Raw genomic sequence first — 20,581 nt, 5'->3', positions numbered from 1 at the left:
TTCAAATTATTGTTGAACAGTTTACTTATCAATCATCCATTTTCAATGTCTAAAGAAATTTCAATCACAAAACATCTAACTGCAGTTAGAATGAAAAAGAGCTACCTATTAAAGGAGTATTTTGAAAATCTTTAGAAAAGTTGGGGAAAATTCAGGCAAGAACCAAAAGCATCTTTTCAGCCACAACTGCAAGTTAAATATTAAAACTCAACAACAAAAAACTCTAAAATCAGCGCACCAATTATATTTTTATTTCAAATTTATTCTTAATTACAATAAATTTAACTGCAAAAACAACCTGTTTTAGAATAGTACAGTATGAAATACATGTGAGCAACAGTACAAATACAGTAACTATAATGCTCAAATCTTAGTTCATATATATCTGACGTATTAGATGTGCACAATAAAATAACCCCCTGGCTTGAAAACTTGGTAGAAGCATTTTTCATTGCATCAAATATACAGCTCACATGAGCCTATAACAAAACTTCATGGTCTGTTCACTTGCCAAGTGTCAAGGCTAAGCAATAAATTAATCTTTTAAAAATATCTATGACCCAGAGCAATTTCTTTTTTGAGTTTGAGAAGACAGACTATTAAGGAATATTTAAAGGCTGAACAGAATCTAGTAGCGACGGAGTAAAATAAGGAGTTTGGGAAGAAACACATAGTTTGATCTTCATAATGCAGTGTATCTGCCAGGTCCCAGCTTTCCTGTGCTCAACCAGATCAGTTTGAACATCTTTAAAATCTGAATTTTGAATTCAGTAAAGTGTCATACAGTATCTAGTTACATTAGCTCTTTTGAAACCGCTTCTTTTCTTTTATATAGAGACTTTAAAGAAATCAAAGCAAATATGGTAATGCAGTGTTTTGAAAAATATACAAACTAGGGAAATGCCCATAATTATAAATGATATAAGGAGGTACAGTAATTGAAATGCCATGGAAATGAGAAATGTTAAAAGGAATGGTGATATGAAATATAAAAAGGATGACTAGATAATTTTTACTTCCAAACCTGAAGTGAAACTACAGAATGATGAGCTCATTACTTTATGCAGCAACTAGGAACTGCTACCGTCAAAATATCCATCCCTTCAAGGCTTATTTTTGGATTGCCTTCTATTTTATAGGCACCATGTTTGGTGCTACATGTATACTGATGAATAAAACAAGGTTCTCTGCAAAGAAAGAAACCTTTTGTCTAGGAAAGTATTCATTATATACTTCTTACAAATTTAATTAAGTATGGCTTTTGGAACTAAAGAAAAAAATTTTTTCCCCAAAATTTAACTTTCTAATTAAGAATGCACATGCACAAAACTGTCAAAATTTCAGAGGCTCACGCATAAATACTTGGAAACTCTAAATTGCTAATTGACTATTTCAGTGGATGTGATACCTATCTCAACAACTGCCTGCGTCTTTTTTCCCAGAGTACAGTCTTAACACACAGAAATTTTTAAAGCAAATATTTCATCCATTCTTGCAGGCCTACTCTTGGTAAAATGCAGAACAAGTAGCAATTTTTCAATCTGGGCATCAAAGACAATTTAAGCCAATCATATTATTCAGGTGAAACAGATGTCCCAAATTCTGTAACACCCATCAATGCACCAGCAAGCCTGGAGAGATGTGACTGGGACTGAATGTGTGAAGCTGTTAAAATTAATCTTCATCATCTCTTTGAAGAGGTATTATCTGAATTTCTTTGGCTATTCTTTCTCCTAATGCTTTATTACTTGAAGCAATTACTCTTCGTGACATCAAATCAAATGGTCCACCTACAATAAAATATGGAAAATGGTTAGATCTCATATAAAAATAATTCCTACAAAACTAACATAGTGGAGTTCCCGTCGTGGCGCAGTGGTTAACGAGTCCGACTAGGAACCATGAGGTTGAGGGTTCAGTCCCTGCCCTTGCTCAGTGGGTTAATGATCCGGCGTTGCTGTGAGCTGTGGTGTAGGTTGCAGACGCGGCTCGGATCCCGCGTTGCTGTGGCTCTGGCATAGGCTGGCGGCTACAGCTCCGATTCGACCCCTAGCCAGGGAACCTCCATATGCCACGAGAGCGGCCGAAAGAAATAGCAAAAAGCCAAAAAAAAGCAAAAAAAAAAAAAACTAGCATAGCAACGCATACTATGGTCAACAATAACACTGTAATACTTTCGTTTATCTTTAAAAATCTACACTGTCTCATAACCATGATGATTTGAACTCTGATAATATGTAAATTTCTAAGGATCTTCTTTAAGTAAATACCAGCTTTGAAGGGAGGAGGGTCTCAAACATACTAGTTTGGAAAATGTCATTTTTTTCACTATTTCCTTTTTTGTGTGTTCTATATTTTCTTTTTATTACTCTTATTACCTCTTTAATGTTTGGGAAACTATGGACAGAAAATTTGACTCCAGTGAATTTTCACACCACTCTCCTTCCCATTTTCTTAATTCCTTGCTGCCTTTCTCCCAGACCACTGGCGAATTATTTTATCCCAGGTTCCCTTTTTAAAAATATCGGAGTTCCCGTCGTGGTGCAGCGGAAGCAAATCTGACTAGGAACCATGAGGTTGCGGGTTTGATCCCTGGCCTCACTCAGTGGGTTAGGATCTGGCATTGCCGTGAGCTGTGGTATGGATCTCAGAGGCGACTCAGATCTGGCATTGCTGTGGTTCTGGTGTAGGCTGGTGGCTACAGCTCCGATTAGACCCCTAGCCTGGGAACCTCCACATGCTGTGGGCGTAGCCCTAAAAAGGGCAAAAAGACAAAAAAAAAAAATCACCATCAGTGCAAAGAAGTATATGTAACTTCTTTAGGCCCAAGGAAGGAAGTGATGGTGGAAAAAGCTCATGTTCAACCACCACCATGGTCACCGTTCAAAAGCTCTTGGCATACTCCTCAGATTCAGACTTTTTCTGTAGCCTCTCAAAGAGTTCCTGATACCCATACCTGAAGAGGCTTAGCCATTTACCATTATTAATCACTACCATTAGCAGCTTCTCCTTGCCTCTATCTCCCAATGTTTATAATTTTGATTTTGCAGAAAATTACATGGCTTGTTTTGCCGTTAAGGGTTGAAGGGTAGGACTTCCCATCATGGCACAGAGGAAACGGATCCAACTAGGAACTGATCCCTGGCCTTGCTCAATGGGTTAAGGATCTGGCATTGCCGTGAGCTGTGGTATAGATCGCAGACACGGCTCGGATCCTGCGTTGCTGTGGCTGTGGTGCAGGCCAGCTGTGGTGTAGCTCTGATTAGACCCCTACCCTGGGAACATCCATATGCCTCAGGTGCGGCCCTAAAAAGCAAGGGGAAAAAAAAAAAAGAGTTGAAGGGTAAACACTGAAAGAAAACATTAGATGAAACATTAAAAGAAAAAAAGTTACATCTGGAGAAGCGTCCAATAGGTATGGAAAGAAACAATGCTTTACTGTCCTGTAATATTACCTGTTATATCCATGAGGACTCCACCAGCTTCAGTAACAATAATGCCAGCACCTGCCATATCCCAGCAGTGAATTCCCATTTCATAAAATGCATCTGCAACTCCAGCTGCCACAAAGCACATATTAAGGGCTGCTGTTCCAACACCTCGGATCCTAACCAATAACATTTAAAAAATAAGATTGGAAAAATAATTATTTCACATAAGGCATTCCTCCTTATTAACTTCAGTTTCTTTTCTGTGTTGACTGAGATAATCTGAACCAATCTAGAGGATGCTGAAAAAAGGTCATATCTAATTTTAAAATAAAAATATGCAAAATCTAATTATCATCATGAACTAAATAAATGTCAAAAGTGATTTTTGCAGAGAAATAATTTAATAAGATAAACATTAAAACAACCATATTTTCAGGGAAATAAAAAAACTGAAGAAAATGCTATAATTCGGAGTTCTCGTCGTGGCACAGCAGAAACGAATCAGACTAGGAACCATGAAGTTACGGGTTCAATCCCTGGCCTCACTCAGCAGGTTAAGGATCTGACGTTGCTGTGACCTGTGGTATAGGTCACCGACGCGGCTCAGATCCTGCATTGCTGTGATTGTGGTCTAGCCTGAGAACTTCATATGGCACAGGTGTGGCCCTAAAAAGCAAAATAAATAAATAATAAATATTAAAAATTGTTGCAATTGTCACTTAAAAGAAAAAATAAAGAAATAAAGTAAATAAAAAAATATAGATATTAAAAAAAAAGAAAATGCTATAATTCCACTATCGGGGCATGTGTGTATGTTCATTGTGGTCTAAACCCAGAGACGGCAGCCCCACAATACAACCAGTTTTCAGGAGAGTGAGAATGTGCTACTGGTCATTCCCAGCTTCCTGGGCATCAGTCCATGTGACCAAAAGGTAAGAGCAGGGCTGGGCTCTGCATAGATCTAGGCCTGCCTGGGAAGACTATTTCAGGCTTGCCTTCTCATAGTAACTTTTCCTTGGAAATATACCAAGTTAAGGTAAGTATGGACCATTTATTAGCCATTATAATAATAAGTGATTCAAGAAAGAGTCATCAATAAATGCTGAAATGAGTGGATGAAAGACAGCAAGGTCACTATTACCAAGTGATCAAAGTTAGTATCCAATAATGGGACAAAAAGATATCATGTGCCTCCTGATAAAATGCACAGAGAAGGTCATAACATTACCTCTGTTGTATTCCTGCTGAAAATGCATAACCCAAAATCTAATTATGAGGAAATCTGACAAACTCAGATCAAGAGACATACTACAAAGTAATTGGCCTACACCTTTCAAAAAAGTCAAGGTCGTTAAAGACAAAGACTGAGTAACTGCTCTGGATTAAAAAAAACTGATGAGAAATTGACAACTAAATACAATGTATGTGTATGATACTGGATTGGATCTTAGACCAGAAGTTTTTCAAAATTTGGATAAAGTCATTATTTTAGATGATGTATCAATGTTAACTTCCTGATTTTTATAACTGTACTATGGTTATGTTAGAGAATGTCTTTTATCAAAAATATACACACACAAGTGTTTAAGAAAAAGAAGTCATCATGTCTGTAAGTTACTACTTTCAAATGGTTGTTATTCAAACTTCAATTGTTTAACCTTCTGAAAATAAAGCAGTGAGGTCTGTTCACTGAGATCCTTCACTATTTTATTTTATTTTAATTTTTTGGTTTTTTTGCCATTTCTTGGGCCGCTCCCGCGGCACATGGAGGTTCCCAGGCTAGGGGTCCAATCGGAGCTGCAGCCACCGTCCTACGCCAGAGCCACAGCAATGTGGGATCAGAGCCGCGTCTGCAGCCTACACCACAGCTCACGGCAACGCCAGATCCTTAACCCACTGAGCAAGGCCAGGGATGGAACCCGCAACCTCATGGTTCCTAGTCGAATTTTTTAACCACTGAGCCATGGCGGGAACTCCTTTCACTATTTATTTTAAAGAAATAATGGGGGAGTTCCCATTGTGGTGCAGTGGAAAAAAAATCAGACTAGTATCCATGAAGATGCAGGTTCCATCCCTGGCCCTGCTCAGTGGGTTAAGGATCCAATGCTGCCATGAGCCGTGGTGTAGGTCACGAACAGAGCTCAGAACTGGCCTTGCTGTGGCTACGGTGTAGGCCGGCAGCTGTAGCTCTGATTCAAGCCCTGGCCTGGGAACTTCCATATGCTGTGGCCCTAAAAAAAAAAAAAAAAGAAAAGAAATAAAAATAATGGGAAGTTGATGACTAGTTTGTATTTGTTTTGTATCTAAAAGTATTACACCTGCATTTACATCCTTCATGCCAAAGCACTTAAAAAAAAAAGATTAGAATTACATGATGCCCTTAATTTCAAATACATTTTATTGTCTATGTTCTCACTGTATATCAAACTTAAGAAAGAACTAACAACCCCAATAAGTTCGAATGGACGTCTGACTGCTTTAGCAAGGTATAATACCAAATTAACTTTAGCATCTTTTTTTTAGTTTATAAAGAATGGTGTATTTTTCTCCTTTTCTCATGGGATATGTGATAGTTCATATCTCATGTTATGGAAAGGAAATACTGAGATCTTTCTCAAATAGCCTCTTGCTATTCTATTCAGAGACAGAACCTTAGGCTGGAAGAACAGTGCAATAGGCAATGCTTCTTTCTCCTTTTAATGTACATAATCTGCTCTTGGGCAAGGGGTCTTTTGATCAGAAAGCATATACTTTTATGGACAAATAATACTAAAGACAGTACTTAATTACCAAATAATTGAGGCTGTGGTCTAGATTTTGCATGTGCTCTGAATCTTACCTTAGTCTGATCCTCCTATAAGGCTACAACGGTATAGAGTAAAAAAGACTATCTTTAGCATCATACAGATTTGAGTTTGCTCCCCTGCTCAGCTATTTAAAAACTATAATTTTGACAAAGTTTCTTCTTCTAGTTTTAGCTTTCTTATCAAAATTGGGATACCAACTTACCTTGGCCACGGTTTCAATGATTAGAACCAACAACTATAAAGCACCTAGCAGAGGACCTAGCATATATAAAAGCTTCAAAAAAGAGTAGCTATGAGAGTTCCCATCGTGGCTCAGTAGTTAACGAATCTGACTAGCATCCATGAGGATGCAGGTTCAATCCTTCGCCTTGCTCAGTGGGTTAGGGTCTGGCATCGCCGTGAGCTGTGGTGCAGATCAAAGACATGGCTCAGATCCTGCATTGCCGTGGCTGTGGCATAGGCTACAGCTACAGCTCCAATTTGACCCCTAGCCTGGGAACCTCCATATGCCATGGATGTGGCCCTAAAAAACAAAAAACAAACAAACAAAAAGAGTAGTTATGTTTATAATGAAAGTATTACCTAAAGCATGATACCAGAAAACATCATTTAAGTAGACAAACACAATGCATCTCTTCTAAATGAGTCCCCCCGAATTAAACAAAGGAAACTGACCCATAATGATTTGCTTTGCCTCATGAATGTCATTTATAATTAATATATAATTATTTTTTAATTTTTTTTTTTTTGTAAAAAAGAGGTGGTACCTCTTTGGACAAAGTGAGGGAAAAGCAGGAACTAAAAGTGAAATATTAAATATCCTGAGAAATGAAAGAGAAACAAGGCATGCCAATCCCAACCTCCCACCACCATTTAACAGAGATTCATAATATAAACTGCACAGAGGAGCAGAATTGATGGAATAGGAAGCTCTGTAACCAGGGACCTAGATCACAAAATGAATATTAATAGAAAAAAGTAGACACATCCACACAAAAACTACTGTGAAACATCAGACATTGCTAATAAAAGTGTTTTGGGTTTTTTTGGCTACTAAAGTTTCTCCCCAAAATACTAAGCACAAAAACAAACAAAACAAAACCAGGAAAAAATAAAACAAGAGATGACTGAACTCAGAAAAGCAGTAAGAGAAAAAAGACAAAATTCTATCAGGAATGAAGACTAAATTACAAGGTACCCTAAAGAGAACAGATGCAAGCAAAAACTTAATAAAGGGCAGTGAGGAAAAGCAATAAAAGAAAGGAGCTCCCTGGTGGTTTAGCAGTTTAAGGATCGTGTTGCCACTGCTGTGGTTTGGGACACTGCTATGGTATGGGTTCAATCCATGGCCTGGTAAGTTCAGCAAACCTTGGGCATGATCAAACAAATAAATAAATAACAAAGAAGTCCAAAGTGGGTGAAAGGGAAGACACAAAGGAGGTCGAATATTCCTGCTGGTATTTCTGAAGAAGAAAATGAAAACAGCAGAACTGAACTAAGATTTAAAACTAAAACTCATAAAAACTTTCCAGATAGAAGGAAAAAAAGGACATGCATCTACATATTGCAGAAAACCACCCCAGAAAGAGCAATTCCAAGCTATATCCTTATAAAAGTGTTAGCCATGACAGATTAAAAGAAAAAAAATTTTCTCAGAGCCTCCAAGTAAAACATGAAGTAATTTAAAAAACAAAAAATCTGAATGGCATCAGATTTCACAAAACAACATACAAAGCAAGGCAACAGTGAAACAGCATCTTTACAAAATGTAGTTCATGCTTTCTTGCACCAAGGATGTTCTATCCAACCAAGCTGTCCTTCAAGCTTCAAGACCATAGAAAAACAGTTTGGAATGTGCCAGATCTCATAGAATACTGTGCATGTGCGCCCTTTCCAAGGAATCTACCAGAGGATGAGTTTCATCCAATCTAAAGGAAACTGGTATTAAAGTCAAAAATTCTAAAACCAGTTTCGTCATACAAACCAAAGCTTAATTTAGAGGATACTGCAAAACTAACTCGATCTGGGTCATTTCTTGCTTATCCTTCTGGAAATCACAAGCATGACTTAAATTGTTTCCCAAGGTAGATATGAAGTAATAACTAATCAGGAGTTTCCGTTGTAGCTCAGCAGTTAACGAACCCAACTAGCATCCATGAGGATGTGGGTTCGATCCCTGGCCTCACTCAATGGGCTAAGGATCTATTGTTGCCTTGTGAGCTGTGGTGTAGGTTGCAGACACAGCTTGGATCCAGCATTGCTGTGGCTGTGGAATAGGCCAACGTCTACAGCTCCAATTGGACCCCCTAGCCTGGGAACCTCCATATGCCGTGGATGTGGCCCTAAAAAGACCAAAAAAAAAAAAAGAAAAAAAGAAATAACCACTAATCAATTTCCTATCATTTAAGAAAATTCTAGGAGTTCCCTGGTGGCCTAGCAGTTAAGGATCTGGTACTGTCACTGCTGTGGCTTAGCTTTGCTCTGTGGCCTAGGAACTTCCACATGCCACAGCCCCAAAAAATAAAAAACTCCATTATAACCAATCACTGTGAAGAATAAACAGTCACTGCTTTCTCACTTTATAAGCTGCTTTATAATAATACATATCCGAGCCTCATTCCATGTTTAGGTTTGTGTATTCCTGATTTGTAAACTGTCTTTTGGGTGTGTGTACAATAAACTTCTACTAGTTACTACTTCGGTGATTCACTGGTTTTAATTCTGTAACTTCTGAACTTCTGACACTGGGAAAACTTTACAGAAGGACTGTGAGCATTTTATAAAGTCAAAGGAAAAATTAAGACCACAGGGTGGATCCATGGATGAAGGAATATGTAGTAATAGTAGGTATGACAAAATAGAAAGAATGCAACTTTAAAAATTGAATGGAAAGGGGCATAAAAAGAGAAAAGTAGAGAAAAATCACTCTTTATAGGCAACAAGCAAGAACCAAAAAGTTCTGGAGCCTTTATAGATAGTAAATGGTTAAGTAAGAAAGAGAATATTAAGGGCATTATAAAGAGTTTTAATACAGAAGAAGCCTGACTAAAATTGAACCTTTCATAAATAGAAAAAGAGAAAAAAAACAGAGAGGACACATCAAGTAAATACCATAATTATTAACATACTATACAATTTCAAAATAAGATAATACAACAGAATTGAGACCAAACAAAATTGTTTTATCAATAAATGAATAAGCCTAACTTTTTAATTAAAAGAAAAAGATTTTCCACTCTATGCTGTATTCAAGAGATGTACTTAAAATTCAGTGATTCAAAAGGACTAAAGATAAGAGTTCCCATTGTGGCTCAGGAGATGAAGAACAAAACATAGTGTCCATGAGGATGCAGTTTCAATCCCTTGGCCTTGCTCAGGGGATTAAGAATCTGTAAGCTGCGGCGTAGGTCAAAGATGCAACTTGGATCAGGTGGTATTGTGGCTGTGGTATAGGCTGGCAGCTGCTGCTCTGATTGGAGAACCCCTTGCCAGGAACTTCCTTATGCTGCAATTGTGGCAGTAAAAAGAAGAAAAAAAAAGATAAGAACAGACAAAGATTAACCAGGCAAATGGAGAAAGGAGGGATTGCAATTCTGAAGTCCAAACATCAAAGTACAACGCAGAAGCTACTTTTTTTTTCCGTGCATATGGACGTTCCACAAAAAAGGATCATATATTGAGCACCAAAAAAACATAAAGTCCCATCAAATATATTTATTACAATGTAATAAAACTACAAATTAAAAATGAAATTAAAAAAACAAAAATAAGCATTTCCCTGTGGAAATTTAAGAACAAAACTCTTGGGTGAAAAGGGAAATATAGGAGTTCCCGTCGTGGCTCAGTGGTTAACGAATCTGACTAGGAACCATGAGGTTGCGGGTTCGATCCCTGGCCTTGCTCAGTGGGTTGCCGTGAGCTGTGGTGCAAGTTGCAGACGCAGCTCAGATCCCGTGTTGCTGTGGCTCTGGCGTAGGCCAGTGGCTTCAGCTCCCATTAGACCCCTAGCCTGGGAACCTCCACATGCCACAGGAGCAGCCCTAGCAAAAGCAAAAAAAAGACAAAAAGAAAAGAAAAGAAAAGGGAAATATAAGCAGAAGTTACAGATTTGGGGAAAAATAATTACAATGAAAAACTTCACATCAAAATAAATCTATAGGATACATTTAAAGCAGTAATCAAATAAAAATTTAGAGCCTAGATATAAATACAAATCAAAGCATAAAAATAAATTCTCTGCTCAAAAAGAGAAAAAAGAAAGGAATCAACAAAATGAACCAAATGAATGCACAATGATGAAAGTAATAAAACAGAAAAGAGAAAAAAAGTAGTTCAGATTAATAATCAAAACTTTCTTTGAAAAAAATGGACAAACCCCAAGTAACGTAATCAATATTTTTTTAAGAAGAAGAAAGCACAAATATACAAAATAAGAAAGGACAAGGGGTAAAATAATTATTGATATAGAGAGGCCAGAAACACAGCAACTAAATGTAATGCTGACCCTAGACTGAATCTTGCACTGAAGGAAGAAAAATGGTATAAGAGACATTATTAAATCAACTGACAAAACTAAGTAGGTATGGATGGCTGATTAGATTAAGAATAAATTTATGTAAATCAGTGAAACTGGAACACACCCTCACACCATGCACAAAAATAAACTCAAGATGGCTTAAAGACTTAAATGTAACTTTAAGACACCATCAAACTCCTGGAAGAGAACACAGGCAAAACAGTCTCTGACATCAACCTTATTAACGTTTTCTCAGGTCAGTCTCCCAAAGAAACAGAAATAAAAGTGAAAATAAACCAATGGGACCTAATCAAACTGACAAGCTTTTGCACAGCAAGGGAAACCATAAAAAAAAAAAAAAAAAAGACAACTTAGGGAATGGGAGAAAACAGTTTCAAATTATGCAACTGACAAGGGCTTAACAGCTAAAATATACAACCAGCTTATACAACTCAACAGCAAAAAAGCCAACCACCCAATGGAAAAAATGGGCAAAAGACCTGAATAGACATTTCTCCAAAGAAGATACACAGATGGTCAACAAGCACATGAAAAAATGCTCAACATCACTATTAGAGAAATGCAAATCAAAACTACTATGAGGTACCACCTCACACCAGTCAGAATGGCCATCATTAATTAATAAGTCCACAAGTAACAAATGTTGGAGAGGGTGTGGAGAAAAGAGAACCCTCCTACACTGTTGGTGGGAATGTAAATTGGTACAACCACTATGGAGAACAGTATGGAGGTACCTCAGAAAAATAAATATAGGACTACCATAAGACCCAGCAATCCCACTGTTGGGCATATATCCAAACAAATCTTTCCTTGAAAAACATACATGCACCCATATGTTCACTGCAGCACTATTCACAATAGCCAAGACATGGAAACAACCTAAATTCCCATCGACAGATGATTGGACTAAGAAGATGTGGCATATATACACAATCAATACTACTCAGCTATAAAAAAGAACAAAATAATGCCATTTGCAGCAACATGGATGGAACTAGAGATTCTCATACTAAGTGAAGTAAGTCAGAAAGAGAAACACAAATACCCCATGATAACACTTGTACCTGGAATCTAATATAAGGTACAAATGAGCCTTTCCACAGAAAAGAAAATCATGGACTTGGAGAATAGACTTGTGGTTGCCAAAAGGGAGGGAGAAGGAGTGGAGGGACTGGGAATTTGGGGTTAATCAATGCAAATTATTGCCTTTGGAATGGATTAGCAATGAGATCCTGCTGTATAGCACTGGGAACTATGTCTGCTCACTTGTGATGGAGCATGATAATGTGAGAAAAATAATGTAAATATGTATGTGTGACTGGGTCACTTTGTTGTACAGAAGAAAATTGACAGAACACTGTAAATCAGCTATAATGGAAAAAATAAAAATCACTTAAAAAAAGAATAAATTTATGAAGTCCATAATCTACTATGGTTATAGATATTCTTGGGAGTTCTCCTGAGGCTTGGTAGGTTAAGGATCCAGCACTGTCATTGCTGTGGCTATGGTTACAGCTGTGGTACAAGTCTGATTCCTAGCAGGAGAGCCACCAAAAGCCTCGGGCATGACCGAAAAAAAAGGAAAGAAAAAGAAAAAGAATATCCCTATTCTTAGAAAATAACTTAAGTATACAGAGCTGAAGAGCCATGATCTAAGTAATTTACCATGAAATAATTCAGGGAAATAAAGGAGTGTATATACACAAACTCACACACACACACACACACACACACACACACAGAGACAGAGAAAAGAAGAAATGATAAAAGGATAAAGCAAATGGAATAAAATGTTAACAATAGGTGAATCTGGGTACATTTTTGTTGTTTCTTGTATTCTATTTCTGTAAATTTTGTTAAATTTGAGATTATTTTCAAATAAAGATTCAAATAATTACATTATAAAATTAGAATTATGGTACCAATCCCACGTCCATTAATAAAAAATTTCATTTATAAAAAAATTCATTCCTTAGAAAGTTAAATTATCTGTAACATTAATATTACAGAGTGTTAAACTGCAGGGAGAAAGTGAAGAGCTTACCCATGGATGGGAATGCAAAGGAGCCTTTCCATATTAGAAAGAATAATTCTCACAGTCTCCGGTGTTCTGGAAGAGCCTAACTCTGTCACCAAGAGTGAGTTGGTAACATCTAAAAGAAAAAGTTTTAAATTATCACTAGAGTTTATTAATAAGAATTCTGGTAAAAAAAATTTTGAAACTTGTAACTCAGAACAAATTGGACTTTTTAATCCCTCTTGCTAGTTGTATCATATTTCTTTCTATGCTTTAAATATTAAAATGTTGATCAATTTACTATCTCTTTTATGTATTTTATCATCATTCATATAATCATCGAAAAGAATCTGGCTCCTTAGACCACTCCCCTCAAAGTGCAGAATATAACCAATTTGTCTGCCTACATGATAACTTTAGTGGGAAACCAGCACATGCCTTATGTACATATTTTTTAAGAAAAGGAATTTAAGAGTTTCTGTCATGGCTCAGCGGAAAGGAATCTGACCAGCATACATGAGGACGCAGGCTCCATCCCTGGCCTCGTTCAGTGGGTTAAGGATCTGGCGTTGCTGTGAGCTGTGGTGTAAGCCAGCGGCTACAGCTCCAATTTGACCCCTAGCCTGGGAACCTCCATATGCCTCAGGAGCAGCCCTAGAAAGACAAAAAAGAAGAAAGACAAAAAAGAAAAATGGAATTTAGAAATTAAATAATTTATAGATAGGTTTGAAATAAAAATTAAATGGTGGCTATTTCCTCTGACCTCCATTTATTAACTTTACAGATTATCCAGTACTTTACATCCTCTGCCATCGTGACCGAAGTGCAGGACACATTCAACACTCTTGGCTAAGAGGCTACTCTTAGTACACCTCACATTTCATGTCCTCCCACAGCTGGGATGTATGCCCACTAGCCTTTTGCTTTTTAGGGCTTCACCCTTGGCATATGGAAGTTCTCAGCCTAGGAGTTGAATCGGAGCTGTAGCCGCCAGCCTACACCACAGCCACAGCAACGCCAGATCCAAGCTGCATCTGCAGCTTACACCACAGTTCGAGGCAACTCTGGATCCTTAACCCATGAGCGAGGCCGGGGGTTGAACCCACATCCTCATGGATACTAGTCAGATTCGTTTCTGCTGTGCCACAATGGGACCCCCCCACTTTTTTTTTCCAGAATCTGTTTATAATTGCGTGCTCTCCTAATGATCACATAACTTGCTCAGTTAAAGTGAAAAAATAATAGAAAAAGGGAAAGAGTTACCTCTCCGAAAACTATTACATTCCTTCAATTCTAAGATGCACATTTTTGCACATGCTAATAGCTCGAAAATTAGGATGCATCTTCTAATCTCTGGGGTCTTAGAGTCCAATAAAAAGGAAATGAACTCAAAATCTGCTCTCAAAGTAAGTGTTTGAGGAGAAAAATTATAAAAGCATAGGAGGGTTCTGAACTTAGATCGTTTTCCAAGTCTCTAAGTTCTTGCCACACTTAAAAGAATCTACAAGTGCAAACTGTGGGAACTGTTGGACATGGTTTAGGGGGGAAAATTGCCTCAAAACTGCAACAAACTGTCCCAGAGAAGGAAGACTTAAAAGGCCAATCATCAAACTCACTGAAAAATGAATGTGCCTCAGGGTTCCCATTATGGCTCAACAGGTTAATGACCCAACGTATTGTTTGTGAGGATGTGGGTTGGATCCTGGGCCTTGCTCAGTTGGTTAAGGATTGAGTGTTACTGGCGGCACAGATTGCTGACACAGCTCAGATCCGGCATTGCCATGGCTGTGGTGTGGGCTAAAGCTGCAGCTGCGATTTGACCCCTGGCCCAGGAACTTTCATATGCTGCAGGTGAGGCCACAAAAAGAAAGAAAAAAAATGAATAGTAAGCCTCATCTGTAATGATTTCTAACTTGAAGGGACTTTTGCCCCTCAATTTACTAATAACTGGTCCCAAGGGCATCAGATCAGAAGAAGCTGGGGTGCAGTGGCTGAAACAATATACCATGAACACAGTGAGGGCAGGGAGCCATTTTTACTCATCTTAGCCAAGCCCCTGACAGGCCTAAAGTGTCGTCTACTCAACTGCATTTGTTTCTCCTGCTTCCCAAACCTCGGTCCGATGAAAGAGTACAGAGAAAACAGACACAATTTATGAATCAGTTAACAGCTGGAGAGCTCTATAGGTTAACATTCCAAAACAATAACATAGGAGTACATAATATCAGTGGCACCAAAAATGAGAGACAAAACCTACCTTTTTGAGGTGAAACCTGCAGTTTTTGACCGTCACAAAAGGCACCTCTTCCTTTCCGGCCAGTGTACATCTTATCTTCCATGCAACTGTATACAACTCCAAACTCCATCTACAGAAGGTAAACAAGTTTCCTTTACCAAACCTCAGTATTTTTCTTCATCCAACTAATACTTTTCCTAAGAAAGAAACAAGAAAATCTGGAATACTAATGTTTCCAAATGGCTGGCCTATGGGATATTTAAAATGCTAACTCCCAGCTTAGTCAGAAGGTAAGCGTCATCAGACCCCTTGACGTGGGTCCCAACCATTTCTCAACTTAAGGCACCCTCCTTGACCCCTCTCCTTCCCACCTCAGATGAAGGCAGATGTTTCTGGTTATCTAAGGTGAATCCTTCCTCCTGTGTTATATTTCTTGGGAAAAACTGCTCCATCAACCGATTCCCTCCTCTCTTGGACCGTCTGGTACTTTCTCACCAAACCTTTCCCCCTCCCTCACAAAACCTTAAAGATCTTCTCTACACTGCAGGTGCGGCCCTAAAAAGACAAAAAAAAGGGGCGGGGGTCCTGTCGTGGCTCAGCAGTAATGAATACAAATAGGATGAGGGTTCGATCCTTGGCCTTGCTCAGTGGGTTAAGGATCCGGTGTTGCCATGAGCTGTGGTGTAGGTCACAGGTTCGGCTCAAATCCCGAGTTGCTGTGGCTGTTGTGTAGGCCAGGAGCTATGGCTCCAATTCGACCCCTAGCCTGGGAACTTCCATATGCCAGGTGCGGCCCTAAAAAGACAAAAAAAGAAAAAGAAAATAGAGAAAAAAAAAGACATTACCTTCTTTTCTCTTCATGGCCAAAAAAGTGGTCTAGAGTTTGCATCTCCTATTCTCTTACTACATTACAATCTGGCTCCTGCCCTCATCAGGCATTCTCCTGAAGCCGCCTGCAGAAACCATCAATGACTTTTACTGACCAAAGTCTTTTCTGGAGCCTTCAGAGACTGCTGGGCCATCATCAGTTAAGCCACACTCTGTGTTCCAGACAGTATTCTCTGAGTCCTCTGCCTCACTCACTAATCTATCTTGGTGTCACATTTTCTTATGACGCTCTTTTCTGACTAACCCTTAAAAGCTGTGTCCCTTAGGGGTCAGCCTTCATTCTTCCTTTCCTTCATTTCCCTTTTAGCTCTCTCAATTCTTACAGTTTTGTTCTTTTCAATCCACAAATTCAATTACCACTCTGAGGCTTCCACCCAGGCCATCATCACAGGTAAGAAGCCATGCTTCAGACCCAGTCATGCAAAAACCTCAACCAAAGAGGTCAAACCCACTCACTATGTAATCATACCCGCCTCATTCCTTCCCTATTAGTCACTTCCATCAAATTCTATCTTGAAAATACTTTCTGATTTTTGGCACTTCCTCAGCTGTTCTCACCAGCCCCATCTGAACTCAGAGTCACCTGTCCCTCTGGTATGACCTCTGCTTGCTGGGGAGAGAAATGCACTTAAAAACTTCTACTGGTTTCCTACCACCTAAAACTCAAATCTAAATGCTCTGGCAAGGACAGAGTACCACAGTGTCCCACGACAAGACAACAATGAGCTCACTCATCAGTTCTGCTCCTGCCACTTCCTGAGTTTCATTCACAGTGAACATCTCACTGCTCCCCACACACATCATGCACTTCCCCAAACTGGCCTTTCTGATTAAAATGTTTTCCTTTTTTATCTGGCAACCCCCTCATTTGTAGGACCCCATTCACAGGACCAAATTCTAAGGCCCCTTCTGCTTATTATGAAGATTTCCCCAACCAACCTTGGCAGAATTGGTTACATCTTCTTCATTTTCCCATAGTTTTTTTTTTTTTTTTTCATAGTTCTACCACATATTACCTTTATCTGTTCACATATCTAACTTTTGCAATGAACTGGAAGTTCGACAGCCCAGGGCTGCTAATACAGGGGAAATGTTCACTTATCTCCTTTTGAATGTTCTCACTGATTAACACAATCCTGTGCCTCAGATTTCATTTGCACTAACTTGTGTTTTTATTTTTGGAGATCGCTCAATTCCCTTGTTTACATGTTAACCAAATATATCACCAGCTCCTTGAAGACAGGTATGTAAGATGCTAGTAAACAGCATTCATTTTTTGATCAATCAAATAGCCAAACAGGAGTTCCTGATGTGGTGCAGTGGGTGAAGAACCTGTCTGCAGTAGCTTGGGTCACTGCAGAGGTACAGGGTTCAATTCACGGCCTGTCTCAGTGGGTTAAATGATCCAGCACTGCCTCAGCTACAGCACAGGTCACAGCTATGGCTCAGATTCAATCCTTGGCCCAGGAACTTCCATATGAAGTGGGTAAGAACAAAGAATTTTTTTTTTTTTGTCTTTTTAGGGCCCCACTTGCACTATATGGAGGTTCCATGCTAGGGGTTGAATCACAGCTATAGCCACTGGTCTACAACACAGCCACAGTAATGCGGGATCTGAGCTGTGTCTGTGACCTATACCACAGCTCACAGCAACGCTGGATCCTTAACCCACTGAGTGAGGCCAGGGATGGAACCTGAATCCTCATGGATGCTAGTCAAGTTTGTTAACCGCTGAGCCATGATGAGAACTCTGGTAAGGCCATAGAATTTAAAAAAAAAAAAAAAAATAGCCAAACAGCACAGAAACATAATAAGTATAGATTGTACTCTGCTGGGTTTTAGATATAAGCAAGAATCTGGGTTCCTAAACATAGTCTGCATTTTCTCTCTTTTTTTTTGGGTAATTTTTTTTGGACTTTTTAGGGCCGCACCTGAGGCATATGGAAGTTCCCAGGCAAGTGGTCAAATCAGAGCTGTAGCTGCCAGCCTATGCCACAGCTCACAGCAATGCCAAATCCTTAACCCACTGAGCAAGGCCAGGGATCGAACCCACATCCTCATGGATACTAGTCGGGTTTGTTATCTCTGAGCCACTCTGGGAACTTCCATACCCTGTATTTTCTAATCATGTTTGGCCTCTACTACTTACTGGTCTTTCCCTTCACTGATATCTGCTAAAGCATTCCTAGCTCAAAGCCCACCTCTTCCATTAAGCATTTTAGATCCTGTATCACCTCTTATCACATCTAACTCACAGATGTAATGGTGATTAAATACTGAATCATATCTCAGTTATTTGTGTGTATTTTTCCATTGAAAATCACAGAAAACATTTTCTTCACTGGAAAAAAATATAAGCTTAACAGTTCTCTAGCGTATTTCAAAATAATGCAGCTACATAAACTGAAGAAAGTCAAACCTAAATTTATTCTGGAGACACATTTACTCTTTCTCAAAAGATGAGAGAAAAGCATTTTACCAACCATAAATTTAAGCAACATACCTCTTTATTTACAACAAAGCCAATTGAAACAGCCACAAAAGGAAATCTTTTAAAAAAAAAAGAAAAGAAAAAGCACACAAATTTACCAAGATAGAACTTCTTTTCAAGAAACATGTTTTTTCATAACTTAACTGCTTACAATTTTTTTCATATGAACAGTCTCCTCCTTCCCCCACAACTGCATGTACAGTATGCAATCCTATGTGTAAATTGTGGGGGGTAGGGAGGGAAGAAGATACAGATGCATAATACAGGATGCTTCTATAGGCATGAGACATGTCTGAAAGGACCCATAAGAAACTGATAACAATGGTCATCTCCCGAGATGGGTCCTGAGAAGCTGGGGTCAGAAGTGAGAAGGCCACCTGGCACTGTACGCCATTTTATATCTTCTGAATGTCCACTGCCATGGCTATAGTAACCATGTAAAATGTGTTTTTCAGAAAATAAAAACAAATAAGAGTTTTAATTTTAACCAAAATGTGATTGTACTATATACTGTATTATACTTTTTTTTTTTTTTTTTGCTTTTTAGGGCTGCACCTGCGGCAAATGGGGGTGCCCAGGCTAGGGGTCGAATAGGAGCTACGGCGGCTGGCCTACGCCACAGCCACAGCAACACAGAATCCAAGGCACATGTGTGATCCACCCCAAGCTCATGGCAATGCAGGATCCTTAACCCACTAAGCAAGGCCAGGGATCGAACCCACAACCTCGTGGTTGCTAGTCAGATTCATTTCTGCTGCACCACAATGGGAACGCCTACATACTGTATTATAATCTTCTCTATGTTACATTATAAGCATATTTCCATATTAACATTCCATCACATAAAGATTCCAGATCTTATTACAACTTTAACAATTCTATTATTAAAGATACACACAGCAACGTGGCAACTTCAAATATAATAACTAGGCGTAATCCCACCAAACTAGGCTGCTCCTCTGAACTCTCACAGGCAGTTCCATCAGGCTTTCTTCTATATATATTGGGTAATATATTACTTTGCATATGTATTCTAGATATACTTCTCAGCACATACTAAATTATACACTTAAATTGTGCCAGGCACTATCTTAAGCTCTTATATAAATGTACAACTCACTGAGTCCCATCTACAAGCAATTCCATGAGGAAGATACCATTTATGTACCCATTTTAGAGACTGAAAAAACAAAACCAAGGCCTAGAAAGATTAGGTAACTTGCCCAAGGTCACAAGGTCACACATCCTAAAACCCATGCTCTTTTCAAACACTTTTTCTACATAGACAACAGTCCAGAAATGAGTTTCTTAACTGATCTCATAGCATCAATACTGCTTGCATATATTTTTATATGGTTTCAACAGTGAGAAAAAGAATGGTTACAGGGCGCAGGGCTGCACAAGACAAGTCTAGGACATCAATATTTCATCACTTCTTCCATAGCTGATGAAAACTCTGCATAATACATTTTACAGAATTCTCTATGAGGACACAGGTTCAATCCCTGGCCTTGCTCCAATGGGTTAAGGATCTGGCGTTACCATGACCTGTAGCGTAGGTCACAGATTTGGCTCAGATCTGGCCCTGCTGTGGCTGGGGCATAGGAACCTCCATATGCCACTGGTGTGGGCCTAAAAAGACAAATAAATAAATAAATAAAGTATATATGTTTGCAAAAAGCGTATCTAACAGTCCTTCAGTTAATATATAAACAGTAATTACAACATGAAAAATTAAAAAACCTACCCATGTACAAAGTTAGTCGTTCCATCAATAGGGTCTATGATCCACGTTGGGTTGTCAGTTAAGACACTTTTTTCCCCAGCTGCCACAGATTCCTCACCAATGAAACTAAAAGCAAAAACAACAAACTCAGAATCTTTACAGTGCTTTCGATAATTTCTGAACCTTAAGCCACACAGAACCTACCATAAAACATAATAAAAGGCTATACACTACATTTTTCTATTTTTTTTTTCCTTCAGATTGGTGAAAATAAGAAAGCTATATTTGCCCCAGAGCAAAATTATGAAAAATAACAAAATTCAAAAAGCTCAAATGCAACAGCAGGATAAAGCCACACACACTGAAAAGGGTATGTGTGGCAGATGAAAATTTACTAAGGAAATGTGGTGGTTTTAAAAATAAGACCACAGCAATATTACAAAGCCAC

General features: G+C 38.7%; 1 protein-coding gene across 3 annotated transcripts in view; it reads right to left on the bottom strand.

Annotated features, from left to right (window-relative positions):
• Window positions 1-229: 229 nt before the first annotated feature.
• IMPA1 (inositol monophosphatase 1) overlaps window positions 230-20,581 on the bottom strand; it is a 28,379-nt gene continuing 8,027 nt past the window's right edge. For all 3 annotated transcript variants that reach the window (XM_047783674.1, XM_047783676.1, XM_047783675.1), the window contains 6 exons: window positions 20,155-20,259; window positions 18,420-18,465; window positions 15,050-15,158; window positions 12,820-12,928; window positions 3,456-3,607; window positions 230-1,790 (listed from right to left, as the gene is read on the bottom strand). In XM_047783674.1, the coding sequence (XP_047639630.1) occupies window positions 1,675-1,790; window positions 3,456-3,607; window positions 12,820-12,928; window positions 15,050-15,158; window positions 18,420-18,465; window positions 20,155-20,259 (637 nt within the window). In that variant the 3' untranslated portion in view covers window positions 230-1,674. The remainder of the gene's footprint in view (window positions 1,791-3,455; window positions 3,608-12,819; window positions 12,929-15,049; window positions 15,159-18,419; window positions 18,466-20,154; window positions 20,260-20,581) is intronic.

Source organism: Phacochoerus africanus, chromosome 6 (assembly GCF_016906955.1).
Source record: "Phacochoerus africanus isolate WHEZ1 chromosome 6, ROS_Pafr_v1, whole genome shotgun sequence".
Lineage (NCBI taxonomy): Eukaryota > Metazoa > Chordata > Mammalia > Artiodactyla > Suidae > Phacochoerus > Phacochoerus africanus.
The sequence above is the reverse complement of the archived record's forward strand: the minus strand, read 5'-3'. Positions and strand labels throughout refer to the sequence as shown.